Source organism: Triturus cristatus, chromosome 3_2 (genome assembly GCF_964204655.1).
Source record: "Triturus cristatus chromosome 3_2, aTriCri1.1, whole genome shotgun sequence".
NCBI lineage: Eukaryota > Metazoa > Chordata > Amphibia > Caudata > Salamandridae > Triturus > Triturus cristatus.
In genome coordinates, this window is record NC_140584.1 from 440,055,227 (window position 1) to 440,078,352 (window position 23,126).

General features: G+C 44.3%; 1 protein-coding gene across 1 annotated transcript in view; it reads right to left on the minus strand.

Annotated features, from left to right (window-relative positions):
• The window catches only part of COL9A2 (collagen type IX alpha 2 chain), a 137,564-nt gene that overhangs the window by 37,172 nt on the left and 77,266 nt on the right, over positions 1-23,126 (minus strand). The window contains exons 15-20 of the mRNA XM_085648025.1: positions 21,509-21,562; positions 20,738-20,791; positions 7,537-7,590; positions 6,794-6,847; positions 4,231-4,284; positions 2,758-2,802 (exon numbers count right to left, since the gene is read on the minus strand). Coding sequence (XP_085504151.1) covers positions 2,758-2,802; positions 4,231-4,284; positions 6,794-6,847; positions 7,537-7,590; positions 20,738-20,791; positions 21,509-21,562 — 315 coding nt within the window. The remainder of the gene's footprint in view (positions 1-2,757; positions 2,803-4,230; positions 4,285-6,793; positions 6,848-7,536; positions 7,591-20,737; positions 20,792-21,508; positions 21,563-23,126) is intronic.

The following is a 23,126-nucleotide window of genomic DNA, read 5'->3' on the forward strand; positions in this document are numbered from 1 at the left end:
TGTAGTGAAACAAGCCCTGCATGTATTTTTAAGTCATCTTGAAACCTGTATAGGATTTAGTCTCCAGGAATTAACTCAAATGTCTTCTTTAAATGCCTATCTCTTTGCCCTCTAGGCATGCCATGGAATAACGCTGTAGCAGAGAAATAGGTCTTAGAAATAAAAAGGAATTGTTCAGCCTGTAGGGCTCATTGTCCTCTTATTAGACCTTTCATAATTTAATTACGTTTAACATTTATGCAAAACCATATTCAATATTGCAAACGTAAAATTATTCTATAAAACAGTATATAAATCTCATGACACACGTTGTACTAAATTTTTGAAAATCGTGCCAAATAAATTACAGAAAATGCCATCACCTACAGTTTTCACATTTAATGGCTCTTTCGCCTGCTTGGCTTTGCAGGTTAATGATTTATTTAATAATGGAAAGCTATACTTGGCCTGCAGTTCTCTGTAGCACTGCAGAAGTACAAGAGGCGAGGATTTCATTGAGCTATTGTACAACTGGCAAAATCTCTCATCCTTTCATCGCCTGGTTCACAAAGAGGGAAGTGCTGGGAATGTATGCCCCTATATGCCACCCTATCATCTTTCAGCAGGATAAATACAAGGCACTTCATATGCAGAGGCCCCAAAGTCCTGCTCAAGAGCTGCCTTTGTTGTCATATATGATCATTTTCCATTTCTGAGAGCTTCCTTAAGAGCTTCTAAACTACATCCTTCATAACAGCAACACTTCTAAGTACTTCCTTTTGTTTCAACTGAAAAAACCAGGCCAAACTCTGGTAACAAACACCCATGCTGCTTTTATGCTAGTCGACATTATTTCTGCAACAAAGTGCTATCTTTAGAATGATGAAAGGTTTGTAAAAGCACATTGGCATGTCAGTCACAAAGTGACATCTTTCGAACGTTCAAAATTGTACAAGCACATTGGCATGTCTGTCACAAAGTGCCACCTTTAGAATGTTCAAAGCTGTAAAGACACAATGGCATGTCTGCCACAAAGTGCCATCTTTAGACTATTCACAGCTGTGAAGGCACATTGGCATGTCTGCCACAAAGGGCCACCTTTAAAATGTTAAAAGCTGTAAAGGCACATTGGCATGTCTGCTACAAAGTGCCACCTTTAGACTGTTCAAAGCTGTAAAGGCACATTGGCATGTCTGCCACAAAGTGCCATCATTAGAATGTTCAAAACTGTACAGGCACATTGGCATGTCTGCCACAAAGTGCCACCTTTAGAATGCTCAAAGCTGTAAAGGCACATTGGCATGTCAGTCAAACAGGCCGACCAGGCTGATCTTATGCCAAATTCGAGGAAAGTCACAACCATGGGGTAACTTGGCTAAGTCCTGGAGCACTTCACTATAGGGGCCTCCTCTGCATAGGGATTAGCACTAGATTCATGAAACCAGGCTTGTGCTCCATTACTAATTGCTGCTTTTTAAATGTTTATTGAAGCTGCTGTGGAACAGCAAAATAAAGGAGGGCAGAGTTCCTCAGGGCCCTCATCCGCACAGCCGCGGCGCTCGCTCTGCCGCCCACTGTGGGTTCCCCAGTAAGCTTGCTATCATTCGTAAATCAAAGTTAAGGATTCTCCTGTCTCTTCCAACCAACTGACTGATATACCGGTCCCTGTGTAGGAAGCATGGTCTAAGGTCATTACTTTTTCCATATTAACACACAGGTGGTCAAGAACTATGAAACCCCCAGAGCTCCCTGGAGCCCAGCAGGCGTCAGTCACAAAGCACTAAATTATCTGCATAACACAAGGTGCCACTCCCCTTCCGGGGCAGGGTTAGTCTAACCCGCTCCTACCAAATGCCGGTCTACTGAGGAAGTTGTTGAGTAACAGGTGCCTGCATGCCCCGCTGCTTCACGCCTCCGTTACTTGAGATTCTTGTGAGTGACAACTCCCCGCGTCCAATTCTTCCTCTACTCTAGTTATCCCTATCAAACTCACTAGTGAGTTCTACTAGTTTATTTGGGGCACCCCAATTATTCAGCATAAGCATGGGGTCACAAGGCACACTCAGTCAAATGTCTTGGTGAAATCCACTTATGCTCAACGCAGTGGCACAGCTCCCACCTTACTATGCATGCTTCCGAGGGCAGTTAGTGTCCGTGGCCTGTGCACCGTGGACTTTCCATTCCAAAACCACTTCTGCGTTAGTGTCTGCTCTTCCATGAGTTCTCGCAAGATCTTAAAGAATATTTTAGTTGATGGACTCTGCATTTTGAGCCTTTCTTATGGACCAGTACCAGCATAGTCCCTTTCCATCTGTTTCATACCTGCTCCAGCTTGATGATTGCACAGACATTCACATATCATGCAAAAGCTCACCATTGGAGACAGACTTAAGGTCAGTACTAGGCCGCCCTCTGGTCCAGTCCTCTTTGACTGCCTGGCCTCATTAACATGTTTAACAGTTTCATTGGTACGATATACATAGACAGCCTCGCTAAGGCCTCCCCTAAATTCTACTGAGCTTTCTGTGATGTGTTTCGCATATAGAGGCTTGATATACACTCCCCAAGCACCCTCGCGCATCTGTATACTTTCAAAGAGGTCCACTTCATCAGTACAACATACACAACACGTTTCAGTCATTTTTCTCTGTCACAGCCTTCTGCAGATACTTCAGTTCTTTTCCAAGACTTCCTTTTTCTTACCCCTATGTAGAGTGCCAAATAAATGTTTCTATGTGGACAGGGGATGCTGGTACAAATGTGTCAATGGGCACATACCTTGGCACCGACACCTCCTTTGGGTCCTGGTTGTCCGGGCAGACCCTAAGAATAGGAAGAAAGAAACATGAGTATAGTCCATGTGTTAAAGACAGCCAATTGTGGTACTTTCCCCACCATCTTACAGCCCCCTGACTGACGCACAGCTACCTCTGTCCACTGGGGGGGGTGGGGGTCAGCCAAGTGGGACTAAAGACACAGAAAGGTGGGACATGACGATCACTGGAAAGCGCAGCTCTGATAAGGAGAAATAGAAATGTTGCTACCAATTACCAAACGACGTACGTATAGTGTGCCAAACTCTCAGTATAGGTGTAGAAATACTGCCCTACTGTGACAAAACACAGCTTTATGAAAGGCAAGCTATACTACTGCGAAAAAAGATACATCTATATATAAAAATGGCACTACATAGAGGAAAAACTCATAGGAGCATTGCACTGTTCTGAATGAAGAACACGCCATTATCTTACTACTATCGTGCGGCTCTGAACAATTAAACACAGCTTTACAATGGGAATACTGCGCTACTGTGAACAAAGACCTGAGAACACGGTCATTCTGTAAAAATAAAAATATCTTTACCAGAGGAATATAGAATCACTGCCTGGGGCATCCAGAGAACGTGGCATTTCTGCATCGCCATAGCAATACTGCGCTAAAGTCTGTAAAATCCAAAACAATACAGCTGGCAGCGCAGTGTGCAGTGTGCCAAACCCAAAAAACTGCCCAAAGAACACTGCACCGCAGAGTGCAGAATGTTAACATAAGCCTACGACTATTGCACTGTATTGTGCCACTCCAACAGCAATACAGTGCTTCGATCACACATAGTTACCGTGTTCCAAATTTATCCGATTACCAAAGGAACCGTGCATCGCAGTGAGGCAAATCCATGGAACCTCACTATGGGATCACCTATGCACGAACTAAAGAGATACTACACTAGTATTCCAAGCCTTTGGACCACCAGAGAAATAATGGAGATATGGGATTACATACATAATGTACAAAATGCAACGCCTGTTCATAGGGGTTGTGTACTTTGGTTTTCCACAACGGCATAATTATCATGTAAATAGTGCACAATAGTGTGCCAGAATCACAGAATTAACACTACTTCACTAATATTACATGAATCTGAAAATCGACGGGACGTCTGTGCAAATGCATAACACAAAATAGAAATAATACTTCATAGTCAACTCGACAACGTTAGAAATACTTCACTCCAGTATGCAAACTACCCAGCGCCCATCTCTGCACATGAACGCCTGCATATATCATGTGCACAACACTGGCACTGAAATGTATGAGAGCAGAAATCGTTTTGTTTCCTTTTCCCGTTCTCTCTAAGGTGAGGCTTTTGGACTATTCCCCAGTGAGGGACAGAAGCCAGCCCCTCTGCAGGGAAGTGAGTGAATGTAACTAGCAGACAAGGCGTGCTACAGGTTATCACAATACAGTACTTACTGCCAGTCCTTGGTGGCCAGGTACTCCAGGGAAACCAAACTGTCCGGGACCACCCTGGGGAGAAAAAGAGAAAATGAATCGCAAACACTTGTGGGTGTTTCCTGCTTGGACAATAGTAGTGTGCATGTAGGAGGTGAGCACTCTGCAGACATGTTTGCTGCTTAAGTTGAGTTTAGTTTTGTCTACAAGCTCCAGTGCCTTACAGGGATCCCGGCGCTATCAAAAGTAGAAAAACCAAGGACAGAGAATGAGAGACTTTGATGACTAGACTAACAAACAGCCGCATCTTTAAAGATGAACTAAATTGTGGGAAGCTTCTGGTCTGATGGCGGGCGGACGAAGATTCCAATCCTTAGGTGTTCAAACTTAGAAAGCCTTTTGTCTGATTCTTGTCTTCTTGAACATAGGAACTTTCAGAAAATTAGGAACTTTCAGAAAATTAGCGCTGGGTGATGTCCGGATTGTTAGATGTATACCTCATGAGTTGAAACTGCATGCAAATGGGTCCTTGATGATATACTGTCTTTATGGCAAATGCATAAACATCTAAACGAAGCCCATTTTGTCACAGGTAACCCCATGGAGGCTGATACTTAATGCTTTGATTTTGGGTCACTTTTTCAGTTGGGCAAGGTTACCCATGGAAGAAGTGAGCACTAGGGAGTATATTTAAAAGTAAATGGCAAAGCGTGGAATTAAGCAAAAACTGCTAGCGCCACGCTCCACCATCCTGAAAGCACAGGGATGCACCGTATTTACTATGGTACGGCACATCCCTGCATGTTCCCTAGCACTGGCGCTAAACTCAGCTGCCTAGGTACCAAGACAAGTCCCTTTGCACCATAGTGCAAGGGTGCCTGTGTTGGGGGGAATCAACATTAGTGATTGTTTATGTGGAGGAAGGGACGCCTTGTTGAACAACAGCTATCCATGGAGAAAGTGAGAAGTTTTTAGGATGTCTGTGGGCTGACCACGAAAAAAGGTGAGCACATTGCAGGGATGGTTGCTGGCCGCACAACAGATACCCATGGAGTAGATAAAGGCTTTGCAGGGCTGTCTGGTTTGTGAACAAAACTAGCCCATGGAGCATGTAAGCTCTTGGCAAGGATATTTACTGGTTGGACAAGAGGTACCTATGGAGGAGATGGTACTATGTAGGGCTGTTTATTGACTGGACCTGAATTGCCTATGGAGGAGGTGAGACGTTTGCAGGATGGAAAAGAGCTATCCGTGGAGGAGGTGAGCACTTTGTAGGAATGTTGGCTGGTTGGACAAGAATTGTCGATGGAGGGGGTACGAACATTGCAGGGATGTTTATTGGATGGACAAGAGGTACCTATGGAGGAGATGGTACTATGTAGGGATGTTTATTGACTGGACCTGAATTGCCTATGGAGGAGGTGAGCACTTTTCAGAGACGTTTGCTGGGTGGAAAAGAGCTGTCCGTGGAGGAGGTGAGCACTTTGTAGGAATGTTGGCTGGTTGGACAAGAGTTGTCGATGGAGGGGGTACGAACATTGCAGGGGTTTATTGGATGGACAAGAGGTGCTCGTGGAGTAGCTGAGCACTTTTCAGAGATCTTTCCTGCTTGGGAAAGAACTGCCCATGTTGGAAGAGATGAGCAATGCGCAGTGGTGCTTCCTACTTGATGAATGTGATTCAATTCATGGAGGATGCGCATGGTTTGCAGGGTGAACTCGAGACTGGATCAGCGTTGTAAAAGAAAGAATGATGATCTTAGCAGGAGCATCAAAAGGATAGAGGAGCACTTCAAGGATCAATTTAGAGACACACACCCTGGCTGCATCAGTGAGGCTGGTGGAGGAAGAGGGAACTTTGAAGGGCGATTCTTGGCTATAATAGTCTTGCACATGGCGACGAGGCAGCTTTAAGGGGGAGCGCTCCTGCTGTACCACTGCTGCAAAGGGATGACTCGTGCAATATGCAGAGAGAATTCTTAGCTGCGCCAATGATGCACATGGAGTAAGCTGGCACTTTAAGTGATTCCTGCCTGTAATACTGTTGCACTTAGAGGATGTGGACTTGAAGTAAAGGTGGTTCTCGTGGATATTGTTTTCCATGGTGGGAGATGGCACTTTAAGATTGTGTTTATGCTTACCACTGCTGCACATGGAGGGGGAGAGCGCTTTGGTGTAACTTACCTTCTTTGCCTAAGCTGCAAAGTGAGGGTGTGGACATTGTGCAGGATTGATATATGGCTGGAAGACTGTGGCTCACGAAGGATATGAGCACAATGTATCACAGTTAAATTGACGAAACGTACATAAGGTGACAATTTTGCATAAAAGCTTCTGAGTTGATGATATTACACTTGAAAACAATGGGCACTTTGCAGAACACTGAGGACGTGGGAACATTGTCACTGCCTTAGTGATACATATTAAAGGGGTGCGCACCTGTCCTATGTTTCCTGAGTGGAGCAGTTTACCCCACAAAGAGCGGGTTGCTTTTCCGATATGCCTCATAGGGGATACTTGATACTCCTGGAAGAAAGGGGCACTTAATGCCACATTCTCAAACAAGGCTCCTGCAGAGCACTCACCTTAATGCCGGGGACACCTGGAGTGCCGTCCTTGCCGTCGATGCCGGGGAGGCCCTGCGGAAGCAATGGAGGGGTCCATCAAAAACGTGTTACACACTCTGGAGTGCAATGCGTGTCGTCTTCTTGTACGTCACACTGACTCCCTCTCCTGGCATATTCCATCATGTGAAGTCTCACTTGCGTGATATCACTCCTATCTAAAACACACTCTCTTACATGCACATTTTTACACACTGAGCTCTCACAGGATTAGGCATATATTCACTCACATACTCCAAACTCTCCCACTTGCGCTAGCACATGCTCTCTCACTCATTGTCTCACTCCGGGAACCTGACTCACATTTGCTCAGTCACTCACTCACTCATAATCGCTCTCTAGGACTAACGCATATTCATCCCCAGACATGTGCTTGCTTTTGAAGTGTCCCACAATCTGGCACACACACGCGATTTCACTCATAATCTTACAAAAACGTTGGTATTCTCGCTCACACTCTCTTGCACTGACACTCTGTCGCTTGAGTGTACTCCAGTCTTTCATAAGGACAACCTCTGTCACTATACCACCCTCACAATCTTTTTCAAGTGAAGGCCAACCCCACATTCCCTTTCCGTCACCCTGGACTCTCGCTGATCTCTTGGCAGTCTCAGATACGGCCTCTCTTTCTTTTCCCCGTTGCCTGTCCCTGCGAGGGGCGTGGCATGCACCCATCCCCAATATTATACTGCGTCAGTACTCACATTGTTCCCTTTGAGACCCATCGCTCCTTGTAGGCCTTGGCCGCCTCTCGACCCCTGAAAAAGAGTAATGTCGATAATGGTTATATTTTGCCAATCTTAAAAGGAAAGTAGCTACTGATCTTCAATTTTAGTTTAGCAGCTAGAGAGGTTAAGAGTGAGCATGCTGTGGTTAGCTTGCCATCTAGTGGTTTAATTAGAAAAGTTCATTTGAATTTCTTAAAGTTTTCTGTGGTGGGCATGATTTTGTAACCTGTCCAGCGGGTTGGCGCTGTGAATCAATCATATGAGCATCTTTTACTGATCAAGCTGCAGAGCTGTTTAAAGGTATTGAAAACTTGTATTTACAGAATGAAGCTATTATAAGTGCGCGTGCAGAGCACGGATCAGATTAGCAGGTCACATGCTCACTCAGGTCATGAGCCCGAGACTTGAGCCAAGCGAAAAACAGATGAAAAAATCCGTCCACCACTGGATGCCATCCCTTCATTAATACAGCAATGTCTTGGAATATACGAGTGGAATTCCAAGCTGCTGCTCCTCAAATGTCATGATGAGTTACTTTCCCCACGAAAGATATGAAAAACATACAAGTGCAGTGTACCTCAGCAGGAAATGTAATTTATCATCCCCGTGCTCACAACAGATTTCCATGCTTTTTACCATCCAACTCCCGAATCTCGGGGCATATTATCAAGAACGGCGTTAAATTATCGCCGGTTTAGCGGCAGACAACAGCCGCTAAAGCGGCGATAATGGGCTTGATAATATGCTGCAGAGAATTCCCATAGAAGCCCATGTTGACACCAGAACCTGGGCTTCTATTGGAATTCTCTGCGGCATATCATCAAGCCCATTATCGCCGCTTTAGCTGTAGTGTCCTGTCGCTAAAGCGGCGATAATGTTAACGCCGTTTCTTGATAATATGCCCCCTTGTCTTTGTAATGATCATTCCCTTATAACAATTTTTAAACCAATAGCGGTTTCCATTTCTGTACTTTTTAGTTCAAACAACGTAATATATGAATCCTCTTCTATATAAACCTTTCTGTATGTGCTGTGGATATCTGTAAAAGACTTCTGAGGACCATTTACAACTTTGCTGAAGGAGTGTGCACCAGCCACAAAGTGGTAGATTCCCCGTCTGCCGCCCTCATGATTCATCAGCCCCATTTAGAAGTAGTTGAAATGCCAGGTTTCTGGCGGCGAAGCCGTAACTTGCTGCAGCATCTGAAAACTTTGAATAACATCCCATCTACCACAGGACCATCAGTAAAAGTACGGCAGAAGACTTGCTCTATTCAGGATGGCTCTAAAGACGTGCATTTTCTTGTCAAGGACTGCCAGAAACCACTGGTGGTTCTGAATAGGAAAATCATAAAAATGACCATCATGCACCTGGAGTGACCTCTCAGTATATCAGGCCCAGCGGTCTTTTGTGTCCAGAAAGAAACTTCTGCAAAAGGGGTTGTTTCGAAAAAGCAAAAACTAAGCTAAGCGGCTACAACAAACATGGCACATGCTCTGAAAAGATCACAGCCTTCACTGCAACTGCCACAACTGTGGCTGCAGTGAGGGCTCTAGAGATACCCGCCTTGAAAGCAGAGATCCCGATTCATGTCTGTTGGGCCACCTGCCATTTTTAAATGACCCTAAAGAATGTCACTTCTATTCAACACGAAAAGATAGGATAGGATGGTGTTCTGACCCTTGGTTGTGTATATGGAATAGTATTATCTTTGTTGAATTTTTAAACAGATCGTCTAGTAACATAACACGTAGTTCACTGACTGTTTTCAATGATGTAATTACTTCTAAAAATGCGCCTTTTTGCATTTTAAAGCAGACAGGTACTCGACAGTAGTAACACTAATGGGCAATAGTACACTATAAAAAGGCCAATAACATAACATAATGTAAAGCAATGTGGAATGTATACATCTACTCAAAGGGAGGAGGCACTGGCTGAGCTTACACAGTGCTTGATTCCCTTCTTGGAGGCAGTGTGCTGGATACTGACAGAATCCTTGGTTATGGCATGGTTTTTCTTACTACGGAAATAGTGACTGAATCGACTCACGAGCACAGAGCACCCCTTCATATAACACCGATAGCCAAGAAACTGGTTTGTATATATTCATCATTGCAGAGTTTATTCTTAATTTTCCCTAATTTCTGAAAGATTTACTTAGTCTGGTATATCACACGAGGAACAGCAGTTTAATAACTTTACGAAAGTGGGTCTGACTTCAGCTTTCACTGATAAAATCTGTCTCGTTCTCATCCTCTTCCATATAATCTTGGAATTTCTAAGCTAGCCTCTTTCTTGGCGAGTTACACCCGAACTGGTTTTCGAATGGCGTTCTTTTTCGCATGGGGGAACAAACCCTGTATTCTTCTATATTCTTTAGATCGTATTATCCATTTGTTTTCCTTCTTCAGAGAAACGTGACAAGCCTTTCTTATCCTGGTCTCTAGTCTGTACTTCACTAAGGGCCCAATCATGAGTTTGGTGGTGTCTGCCCCGCGCCCCGCCATCGCACCACCAAAGTTGTGGTTAGGTCGTCCACCAGATTAGGAGTTTACTCCTGTCTGGGAGGCTTTTTTTTGGCATTCCCACGGCTGTGCCTCTAAAAATGGGCACCACATTTGGGAACGCCAAAAAAAGTTCCTGCACGACATAGACTGAAAAGTCCATGCCTTGCAGGAACTGGTGTGCATGCTCACAGGGGGGGGGGGGGGGCACATGTTGTGCTCCCCTGTGTGCTATCCACAAAATGTACCCCTCTGTGTGCATCCACAGGGTACAGAGGCACTGAGGTTTCCTATCAGTTAGGGTGTTCATGGCGGCTCATCCTGCTTGAAAACCCTGGCGGAGAGGAAACTCCTAATATGCAGTCCCGCTAAGCATATGGATGCCTCTACACCACCACAACACCACCATGGAATGGTGGTTCCCTGGCGGTGGGGCTGTGGAGGTCTGACTGCCACTGGCATAACAAAACTTGAGGGGGACACCTACAAGGTTTAGGAAGGGGCCCCTCCGACTAAATCGGGAGCTCTCTGGCCAGAGTTCTGTGCTGAGGGGGCCCCCTGGAGTTTGGGGGCACCCCGCACCGCAGGGGCTGTGGGGGCCTGTATTGCCCCACTGCTGACTGTCTGACTCCTAATATGGCAGGCAGGAGACTGCCACCACCGCACCCCCACAAGTCTGATGGTCCGAGGACCACCAGGCTCATAGTCAGGACCTTAGTAATATTGGGAAAGGTGTGGATGTTTGTACCAGGCCTTGCCAAAGGGCAGTCTACTTCAAATTGCGAGTCTTGCAAAGGCTGAGCTTTTGTGTATTGTAATCAGTGTCTAGTGCTTCAAAATAACACCCTGTCTGGGATTTGTACCATCATCCAGCATTAAATCATGTATTTGGACTCCATCATGGTTTTAATGGCATAGGTACATCCAGGCTCACCTTCGAATTAGAAATTGATGTGCCTTTCAACTTCTTAGGAGTCAATATAATTGGAATCTTGCCTCTTTTAGAAGATATTTCTAGTATAGATTGGGAAGTAGAATGCCTCCAGATGTTAAGTGCTTTTTTGATGGGAGTTTTTGAGTGTTGATACTTGGTTGGAAGAAATGTTCCCACTTTTTGTGCAGCGGTTCACTCAATCCTAAGCACAGCTTTGCTTTGACTGCAAGTTGACAACTGTTCTCTCATTGTCAATAGTTGGCTTAATTTTGATTGGCTACACGCAGCTGGCCTCAGACTGCCTACAAACCACCATTTGATAATTGTAATGTAATGTAATTTTATTTTTTAGAGCGCGCACTTACCCGAAGGTGTCTTAGCTCTTGTGTTCAACCCCAATAGGCCATCATAGCCTAGGCAGGTCAATGAGATTAACTGTGTGACTGAATAAAAAGCCAAGCATTTAGCTGCTTCCTAAATTGCAGCAGATTGGATTTGGAGAGCAAAGTTAGGGGCATAGAGTTCCAAAGTTTACTAGCACAGAAGGAGAAAATCCTGCCATTCCATCTTGCTTTGTTTATTCTGGGGGCAGTTAGCATTCTGGCTGAACTATATCTGGGAGCCCAGCTAGGAGAACGCCAGGAGAACGTTTTCTGAAAATATTCTGGCCCAGTCCAGTGAAGAGCTTCATGGGCCAGTCATAATGCTTTGAAATTGATCCTATCCCTAAATGGAAGCCAGAGTAGACCATGCAAAGGTTGAGAAATGGGAGCGCACTTAGGAATTTTCAAAAGCAGTCTTGCATCTGCATTTTGCAGAGATTGAAGTTTTTTCATCAGATGCATATGGGTGCCCAGATACAAAACATTGCTATAGTCGATCAATGAGAGAACAAGCAGCACAATAACTGTCTTTTGCAGTTCCAAAGGAATGAACGGAAACATCTTCTTTAAAATCCTGAGCAGGAAAAAGCAAGAGGAGGTGATTTGGTTTATTTTCTCTGAGAAACACAGTTTGGTGTCAAAAATAACTATCAAATTTCTGGCATTTTGAGCAGGAGAAGGAAGGGAACCAAGATTGGATGGCCACCAAGAAGAGTTCCAGAAGGTCAAATGATTCCCAAAAAGCAAGTCCTCCGTTTTACCTGAGTTTAGCTTCAGTTACTTTACATCCAATTTACAATGTGAGACGTGCAACTACAAACATTTTTTTTCGTCCTCTTCAACATCAGGTGATATTGACACCACAATTTGTGTGTCATTGGAAAATACTGCATAGCCGAAACTGTGGATAAGATTGACTAGAGGGGTAACATAAATATTAAAAAGTGTGGGGCTAACAGAGGATCCCTGAGGCACCCCACAGGGGAGGGAGAAGGGGTCTGAGATAAATCTCCCAGTGCCACTACCTGCTCCCTTTCGCAAAAGAACGAGCTAGGCAAGGCCAGTGCTGGACTTCTAAAGTCCAATGTCTGGAGCCGGTTTATAAGGAGTGAGTGGTGGACCATATTGAAGGCGGCAGATAGGTCTAGTAAAATCAACGCCGCCTTTCCACCCTTGTCAACCACCAGTCTCATTTCTTCAGAGGCTGCCACTAGGGCCGCTTCAGTAGTGGTTTGCTCTGAAACCGTTCTGTGAGAAATTAAGAAGCTGGTTAGCGTCCGAAAAAGATAGAATTTTCTTATTCATAGTTTTCTCAAGTATCTTGGCCGGAAGGCGAAGGTGGGATAAAGGCCAATAGCTTTTCACATCTTACGGATTCAGTGAAGGTTTTTTCACCAAAGGAAGAATAGAGGCTTTTTTCCAGATAGCTGGGAACTTTCCTGTGATCAAAACTGTATTTAGTAAACCCATAAGAGGACCAGCTACTGTCCTGGAAATCTCAGGTAAGACCTGTGGAGGACAGGAGTCCGAAGGAGCCCCGAACCGAGTGAATGAATGAGATTGATCACTTTTTCTTTGTTAAATAAGCAGAATTGTTCAATCTTTATAGGGACAGTGCCACTGTAGCATTGTTGAGTGTCCACAACTCTACAGTGGTCAAAACCTCTTCTACGCAGAAAGTATTTTGATTTTGACTGAAATCCTGAAAAATAGGATTTACCTTGGCAAGAAAGAACCTAGCCAGCTTATCATAGGATGATTGATCAGGGTTAAAAGTGCTTCCGTTGCTAAAATTAGACAAGGATTTAACAGTTTTGATTAGCTCTCTGGTAGTATCTTTGGCTAAGCTTATTTTCTCAGTAAAGTATTTAGGGGCATATCTACAAGGCGGAGATATAAAATTATCGCCGCTTTTGCGGCCGTTTTCGGCCAAAAAGCGGCGATAATTTTATCGCTATACTAGCAACGTCACGCTATCTCGTGAAACCTTGCCTTATCATCTGAATTCCTAACGCCCATCTTTGCATCTCTAATAAGATGCAAAGGGGGCGGTCCTCCCCAGGATAACAGGCGAAATGTCACTAAGCGACATTTCTCCTATTATCAAGCCTCACACAAAGCAGCGACAAGAAAAGTAGCGATAACCTCTGTTATCGCTACTTTCCTCACACCTGCTTTGAAACTAACTTAGCCATGATGTCCTATGGAAGGTGGATATCATGGCTAAGTATGTGAGGCCCTATCAGCAAGCTATCGCCAAACTTCGTGGGATTATCGCTGGGTTTCTAGCGATAATCTCACGTTTGGCAGTTAGCGCTAGGACTTTTATCGCTTTTGAGATAAGCGTTGCTAATAGCACGCTATCTCAGCGATAAAAATCCACGCTAGCCGGCGATAATTATCCGAGCGCTAAGTGCGCTTAGCGATAATTATCGCCGGTTGTTGCTGATATGCCCCCAAGACTTTACTGCAATGATTAGTGCCTTAAACTCCTCAAGAAGAAGTTTGTATGTATTATTTTCTTCCAAGCAATGTTCTTTCCTCCATCGATGCTCTTGGTGTCTACATATCTGTTTTAAAGCTTTTAATTCCTGTGAACACCAAGGCGCAGAGAGATTTTTCCTATGGCTAATTATTAGTTTTTCCGGCACTACTCGTAAAGCTGCAGATTCTATCCAGTTTGTGTAATTCACTGCAGCAGTTTCCACATTAGTATACAGGATTGGATTAGAATTGGAAAGAATAACATTTAACTCCTCAAAATTGAGGTTTTTCCAAAGACTGAATGAAATATGGCCTTATGACCTTATCATACTATAGACAGGAAGTTATCCAAACTCAATTCCTGATTGTCAGTGAAAACTCCATCAAGAGCATGATTAGCATGATGAGTGGGTTCCTTTATGATCTGCATAAGATTAAAACTGTGAAAGTTATCTATCAAATGATCAGCGAGAGGAGTAATAAGCATGCTCTAAATGGAAATTAAAATTGTCTATAAACGTAAAATTTGGGAATTCAAAACTAGATTCCATGAAATCCTGTATCTTTTGGGTGAAATTGCCCCTGGGGCCAGATGGACGATAAATAAGAAGGCCCTGAAAACAATATGTATTGTTCAGTTTCAAATTGAATCTAAGAGCTTCACATTCAAGCTGGAAAGTTGCTTTTATGGATTTGTGATAGTCTATAGTAATTCCCCCACCCCTTTTATCTAATCAGTCAGCACTTTCTAAATTAAAGCCCTCCGGGATGGCAATATTAAGATCTGCGTCAGATGTACTATCCGCCAGGGTCTCCGTGACAAATATAACATCAGGTTTGTGTTGTTCCACAAAATTGGCAAACTCATATTTATATGTAATTAGAGACTAAAGCCCCTATTAGGATAGCGGGCGGACAATCGTCCGCCTGCCCGCCACCCTAGCGATGCTGGGACCGTCCGCCAGCAGTGCGGCGGTCCAGCACCACTAATTAGGATGCGACCCACACCCTGGCAGTCGCATTCGCATCTCTAACATTGCGATGGACGGTGCTGTAGGCAGTCCCCGCCGCAATGCCAAAGAGGCACGTCGTGCATTGCCATGTACAACGTGGCAGGCACACGCGGTGCCTGCCATCTTGGGCATGGCAATGCAGGGGGGTACCATAGCTACCCCCCAAGTGCAGCCCACCCACCCCCCTGGGGGCCCACAAAGGGCCCTGTGAAAAAAGACTGTATGCCATTCCATGGCGGCGAACGGCTGCCTAATACTGCCATCCTAATCTGGTGAATGGTGCCTTATAGGCACCGCCACCATTGTGTGCTCCCCGAGCCGTCCGCCAGGCAATCTGGACGATTACTGGCGGCAGACGGTCTTTGCGTCCGCTGCAGACGCATTCCTGTTCCCACTGCTATCCTAATCTGGAGGTGGGAAATATCCATTCGATGGGTGAAGGACCGCCACCGCAGGGCCAGCGGTTGCCACCGCCGTCACTCCAGTGGTGGTCCTTCCGCCATCCTAATGGGGCCCCTAGTGATAGTACTACACAAGAAATAGCCCAATTTACCAATATACCAAGATCCTCTAATAATAATAATAATAATAATAATAATAATAATAATAATAATAATAATAATAAATAAATAAATAAATAAATAAATAAAAGATTAAAATTAGAGACGCCCCCACATATTTTTTATCCCACTTAAAGCCCTGCAGAGATATACCAAGGCTTATGCCTAGTTTCCTCTCACTGAAGGGTGAAACTCAGGGTCAGCCTTTGGCATGGGTGAGCCGCCTGACTTAATGTTATGCAAACAGCAGCTCGTCCATCCCACTTGGTCTCAATCGGGTCCGGTTAAAAACTTTGTAATGAGCCCTTCATGTACCTCAGCATAATTGTTAGCACCCCGTCAGCCCCCTGCCCTCCTCCCATCTTCCTCACACCTCCTGCCGTCACACCACAACAACCTCCGCCCCACAACATACAACAAATGTTCATTCCACCCAGTGCGCTGTCCTGGTCAATAGATAGGGCCGACACTGATGGAACTCTTGACAACGCGTTGGCTTATGTTATTCCCCAACTGTGCCACATACACATTTGTGCTAAAAAATCTTCAGTCTTTCGGAAGTGACAAGCGAAATGTGCTATTTTCATATTTCACCCACAAGCCAGTGGCAGGCTTAGAGGCTGGGACTCCGATTGCACTAATGACGGGGGTCAAAGGTTCCGGATTATACGTTGCCCAAAAAGGCAAATTACTTGAATGTAGCAGCTACATCAAAAGACAGGCCTCCAATTAAAGATAAAAAGGCACCGCCTCAGCGGGTCGCAGTGACCGAGGCCAGCATGGATGGAGTCCTGATGTGCACAGGCCGACTTGCATCACTGGAAATGTGACTGCGGTGAAATGCCAAGGTGCAAATGAGGCATGTGTGAGGAAGACGAAGAGGAAAAGCATTCTACTAGGACATAATTGCATTTCTTAAAGTATCCATACTATCTGAAGGTCACACCATAACACCTCTCTTTGCCTTGCCTCTATTTCTAATGCTGATTAGCTGGGTGTCCAGGTCCATGTCCGTTTTCACAAATCATGTTTGTGCATTAACATGGGTTCTCTTTAACTGGCTATGTGACTAGGGGCCTCTGGAAAGCATGCTCTAGTTCCCTCTATTCTCGGTGACTCGCTAGCAAACGTTGGCCCCAGAATTTGCTTTGGTGATTGCCATTCGATAGCCCTATTGCTGCTTCAACAGAATGTGTGTTTTTAATGTTTTCTCTCGCTGCGTGTGTGTATGCATGTTTCTTCTATAGGGTGCCTGCAAAACGCTAAAGTACTTTTTTCAGGCTTCTCGAACAGTTCACAATATATGTAAATCACATCTCAGTTGGATCTGAAGTGTGGTCTCCTCGTCTCTATTGGATTGATGCCTGTCTTACTGCTAGGTCTTTTTTCTATTTCATTTATCACAGCTTTTATATGATGTCTGTCCTTTTTTACCAGTCTGTTTTTCATATCTACGTTACATTAAGTACTCTGTGCTAATATCATTCTGGCTGCTCTTTATTGAGGTTTTAGGAATAGCTTGTCAGTATCAACAGAATTACACAAAATTAGCTTCTTTGACCTCAAGGCAAAATGACGCACTGTCGACGAGTCTCAAAATAATTAGAAACGAGGGATTCAAAGAAATCTGATGCTGGTACAAAGGGGCATCACTAGAGACGGCCCATCTCTGGGCCTGGCTGTTTAGAACTTTTATTAAATCATGCAGCTGCCCCTTGGCTCGGTAGAAATACTCTAAACAGGTTTATTTTCATACAGAAGCTCATCCCTTGCAAGATTACTAATCTAAGACAAAGGCCAATGCTGTGGGGTTTCGGCTCAGAGGCGCTATTGAAGTCAGGGCTATATGAGGGATGGGCAAGCTAGCTGCACAGAAGAGGTATTAAAGAGCTGGGACAGAAGCAGACTTTTGAACCACTGAAAGGAATTGGAATACCTACAATTTTGAAATTATCCTGACATTTGTAACATGTCTCTTTATTCCACCATTTCTCATTTAAACAGTCATTCTCTATGTTTCTCATGATTAATGGACATTTCCAATGGCGAATCCTCCACTAAGGCGGAGGAGCGTCACCCCACTGCTCGTTGAGTAGTGCAAAATAAAAATGATAATAACAAGAAGTTATTATCATTTTAGTTTTTCTTAGCGGGACTCCGACTCCCGCCAGGTCGGACGGAGTGGGATCCCCCGTATCAGAGGGAGCCGAAGTGGTTTACATCCCTTCCCTAAGTGCGCATGACAACTTGGTCGGCCCTCCGGGGCAGTCAAAGGGGTATGCGCACTTGGCATGTTTTCCACTGGGCTGTGTTGCACAGCCCAGTGGAGTACATGCCCAGTCTCCCAGTTACTGCCTGAGCGGCCATTTCAGCCAGACAGACCAATCACGACGCTGCTCTTGCAGCTTCATGATTGGCTGGTAGAGCCCGGGAGACTGGGTGCTTCCGGTGCTCTGCAAGGACTACGGGAGTGACCTTGGAGCGGTGGCGAAGAAGGTAAGTTATTTTTTTTAAATATCATGCCTCCAGCTCCCCATCCCCATACAGAGGCAGCCACCACTGGCCATTTCAAAGTAAATATTTGTCGATTAAACAGTAAGGGCGGTATAAAGGTTGCTGGTGTGATATAGTGTATCTGGGTTAATATATGACTACCTCAGGAGTACGATTTTCAGAATTGAAAAAGTCAGAGACCTGGGCAGAAATCACATGCAGGTCACAGGAAGCAAATCTTCAAACACCTTGAATTTTCAAAAAAGTCCTCCACTACACTGAATTTTAAAGGTTTTTGTAATGCAGATCTCCAAACTTTGCAAATTTGAATAAAGGGACATATAGGCAAAGAGAGGGGGGCTCCATAGAGGAATTTGTGGTGGAGAAGATCTAATCATAATAACAATGGTTTGCATAACTGTAGGTTTAAGATGGCGCAGTCTAAATGTCATAGGCTTACATATGTTGTGCCCACGGTTGCTCACAAAATGAACCCAGGTCATTGATGCCGCAAGGAGCTTTCAGATTTCTTCCAAACGTACTGGAAATGTGGTAAATGTAACCCATTCTGGGCGGGCTTGGTAACCCTCCAAGCAGGTTTTAGGACACAATTTGGTGGTATAACCAAGTATGCTCTTGCTGGGTCTTTTTTCCCATAATAGAAGAGGGGCAGCAGGCCTTGATTCTATGCCTTGACACTAGAGTAGCCTGGAATAGACCAAGGGTGGTATTACTAAGACGCGGGAGAATGCTTCCCAATCAATGTGGAAGTGGGTGCGAAATTTCTAACATTGATCTTGGCAGAGGGCAATCAGAGGTTGCAGAAGAGGAGGGCCTAGTTTGAAGGGTTGTTGCGAATGAATTTCTGAACCAGTTGGATTCTGGGGTTGATGTGATGCCTCAATGTAGGAGTGAGAATTGGGGGAAGAAGGGGAAATAGACTGAAAAGGCTAATGAGTAGGCTCATTCACCCTTCATTTTCTTCTAAACAAGCTCCTTGGTGTCCATTGTGTTGATTGATGGTTGGTGGTTTGATGACTGTGCCTCTCTGGCTATTCCATTATGGTAATGGTATATAGAGAGAGGTACTATTTATATTCATAGGATTGGTTGTGGATCATTGAATGGTTGGGCCGATTATTATTGTTCTGTCTTGACCAAGGAGAATAAGTTATTTTGCTATTGTGTAATTACATACACTCTTCTTTTTGTTATGTTCTTTTCATTGTATTACAGCAAGAACAATTAACACATAAATATTTGATTCATTAGTAATATGAAACACTATTCCTATTTTATTGTTTTATTTATCTTTATAATATCAGGCACCACATTTACATATATAATTAAATTATTCTATTATGTATGTATATGTGTACATGGTATTTCTTTAGTGCAAACCTAGACAAAAGGCAGTTAAGACCTATACATGGTCGAAAAAACACATAGAATCAATGAGTAAAAGGACAGAAAGTTGGTTTATGGGCAGTTTATGCACTGTGATGTACTGCTCCATAAAGAGGTGAGTCTCTTTCCTAAATTAGTACAGTGCTGGGGCAGTCTGATGGACACAGGATGATGTTCCAGATACAGGGTGAATAGCCTATGTATGTTATATATACTGTAATAAGTGGGAGTTTGTAATCTCCCTATAAATGGGTGAGCTTTATTTTCTTATTACCTTTCAGAGTGCGCCTGTACTAAGCAAAATACTACACTATTCACTTCTAATAGCTTATTGCGAGTAGTGATATCCGAGTACAATCTTCTGCCTCCTGCAGGGTTTGCCTACCACAGCCCTTCTCGGATCCAAAAACATGTGCTCATGATGGATTGGCACTTTCAGCCTACAGTAGCCTCATCTCAGAGTTGGAAGACAGAGCTGCACAACAAGACTTGACCAGTTTGACTATCACAATCCCCTGCATACTATTACATTGGATAATGTGCCTCCACTGAGCATAAACAAGTATATTGCAAATTATCTTGAAGATTTTTGCCCTTATAAAGACACACAGGGGCAGATTTCCTAATATGTGGTGCAACGCAACACGGCAAGACAACTTGCTGCACTACATCAAATGGAGAGGGCAGGAATGCACCATAACTATTAAGGGCCAGTGCCCTTGTGTCTGATAAGCGCCAACGAAGGCACATTTGCACCATGATTCAAGGGTGCCAGCTTTGTTTTTGCACAGGAAGGTCAACCTTCCTGCGCAAAACCAATCCTCTAAGGCTTTTTCCGCTTCTAGTGTGTTGCAGAGAAAGAGGGAAAAATTAAGATAAATAGGCATATTTCTCCTTGTTATGCCTCCTATCAGAAGGTGTACCATTTTGACGCATCTTCAGGCTTACTAGTGTTATTAAAAATCTAGGCATGCTCCAAGAATTATAGGTGGATGCACGGGACAACCACGCTCCACCCATTGAATACCTTCCTAGGATAGAGTGATGCAAGACAATAGTTTGTGCTGCCCTGCTTTACTTCAGATTTATAATGCTTTGCAGAGCCATGGAAGGTGGCTCTAGGTGACATAGTAAATCTCACTTAAAAACTTGCGCCACCTTTCATGATGCAAGGGCAAAGCAAGCCCTTGATGCATAGGGGCCCCCAGTATTCTGCCTCATGGCACTATATGTCATGGAGCTCCTTGGTGACTTGTAATATCCTTACAATCTGCAGTGAATATCTAAATGTGTTAAACTTAGGTGCACCACGAGCTCTAAAATAGCTGTATAGAGGTGATTAAAAACAAAGCAAGTGTGGCTGGCTTCAGAAATGTAAGACAACAGGTTACTTACCGTGTCTCCTTTCTCACCAGCATCACCAGGAGGCCCCTGAGGTCCTTCTTTACCCTGCATGGAAAACAGGACAGAAATGAGGGAGTGGGTTTTGGCCAAGGACTTCAGCGAACAATGCTAACCCCCGATACTCACATATTGGACCAAGAACCAGGAAATCAGGCAACAAAGGGATATGTTCCCATAAATGTCAAAATATTAGATCTAAACAAGTGGTGTGACAGAGAGGCATGAGGTGAGCTGGAACTGGTGGAGAACATGACACCTACATGCACAGGTGACGTTTACAAAGATGGGTGTGACCATGGGAGAAACGATGGGGTGTAGGAAATCGTTGTGGTTACAGGATGAATGTAACAGAAGAGACAGACAAGGAATATGGGAGTGATGGGTTAAGGACGCATGTGAGAAATATGTAAATTGAGAGTTAAGGAAAGAACAGATGGGTGTAAGACACAGGTTTGGGGGTGTAAGAGACAGATGAGAGATAGCTGGTATGTCTGTTGATGATAGGTGGTTGTAGAAGACAGCTGTGGAACTGGATACTAATGAGCAGTGTGGTAGAGAGGTGAGACTACAGGTGAGGTGATATGAGAGGCGCTGATGTACACACCGCAAGGATATATAAGGTTTATGAGAGAAAAGGGCTTCAGGAAACAGGTGCTATCATTCTTTGTTGAATATATAGGAAATAGGCTATTGTATATTGCTTAGGAAAGGATAGATGAGATATAGAAGTTACAAAAGACTGATGACATATGGTGAACTTACAGGTTTCCCGGCTGCTCCAATTGATCCGATCATTCCTTTATATCCAGTGGGACCCTAGGCAGGAACAAACCAAGCATTGTAAGAGGAGGACAAGCAACACTATTGACTTTTGACACTTGGTTTCACAAACTGCACTACCCCATATTAACCTCCTCACACCGCTCTTGCACTCAGACAAATTACTGTGAGAACAAGTACGTCGTTGGTTGTAAAGGCCCTGAAGCAAGTAAGGAAAGGTGGACCCGGGGCCGGCTTTAGAGCTTGTGGCGCCCGGTGTGACAATCACTTTTGGCGCCCCCACGTCCCATGACCACCTCCTCGGATCCTCTCCCTACCACCTACAAAAGTTCCCCTCATATCTACTATCATAAGATTTTGCTAAACACAGGCCCCCCTGAGGTCACAGCGCCCCCTCCACAGGTCAGCACCCAGCGTGGCCGCACCAGTCGCACTGCCCTAAAGCCGGCTCTGGGTGGACCAGTGGTTGTGTATTCCAAGAAAGTAATACTTCAAGTCTGGGGCCCAGTCCCACTGCACTGTTGACTTAAGGAGAGCCACACCTTTGCACAGGAAGACAAACACAATCAAATCTCATGGCAGAAGCCCAATGACTGGGTGTCAGACTCAAATGTCTAGAGCGAGCCACCGCTCCACAGGGGGAACAGGGGAGAGAAGAAGGCCAATGGCAAAAGGACCACCTGAAACAAAGTGAATACAACTGTGAGTTACTTGGTCCTTGGCAGCTGCACAGAGATAATGACTTTAATGAGTCAGCAGAAGATTTCCCGTAAAATCAATCTCTATTACAGAGACATGTTAAGAAAGGGCTGAGTGGTCAAGCTCAGTGCATTAATGCTATATTGTCAATCAAAATGTGCCAAAATGGTAGATTAAGCTTAGTTTTAGGTGAAAAGCTTTTAGAGTTTGCTAGCCTCTTTTCGCCACCCTCACCATGGGGAGATTCTGTTTGGCACCCTCTTTTGGTGAGAAACATTATTTTGTGCAATAATTTAACATGCAGCGAATGCAAATACCTCAGGGTGCAGTATTTATCAGGTGTGATATTACTTCCCCATTCCTTTTTCGATGTCTGGGAGTAGAGATGATACATACTACAATGTGATCTCCCCCATAGGGGCTGTTAAACGCTCTCTATCTTGTTTCCAGCACCAATTCTACCAGGTTGTACCTTATGAAAGGTGTGTGCAGACAGATTGTGGTATTTTCTCACTACTACAAATCCTGGTTCAGAGGCAAACTCCAACTTGCAACCAAATCAGGACTACCAGCTCAGTGATAATGAGGCCAAGGTCTGCGGCATAGTGGCAAGGTACCTTTAGAGCAAAATAAAAACAAAAAAGGCGAGGTGGGTGGAGCATTGGATAGTTTTATTCCTCTTAAGTAGAAAGAGAGAAGGGACAACAAATATGCATCTATTTTGTAAAATGGCCTGATATGTGGCATTTTAAAACAGTTCAGAGAGCATTTGCTTGCTCTTAGCTTTATTCAAATTTAGGTTGAGTGTGGAGCCAGGGGCAGATTGTTTTAAAGAACCAGCTAACAGGGAGCATGGGATGAGTCCACCACAAAGGGCAGGAGGTTAACATTTTATTTATTC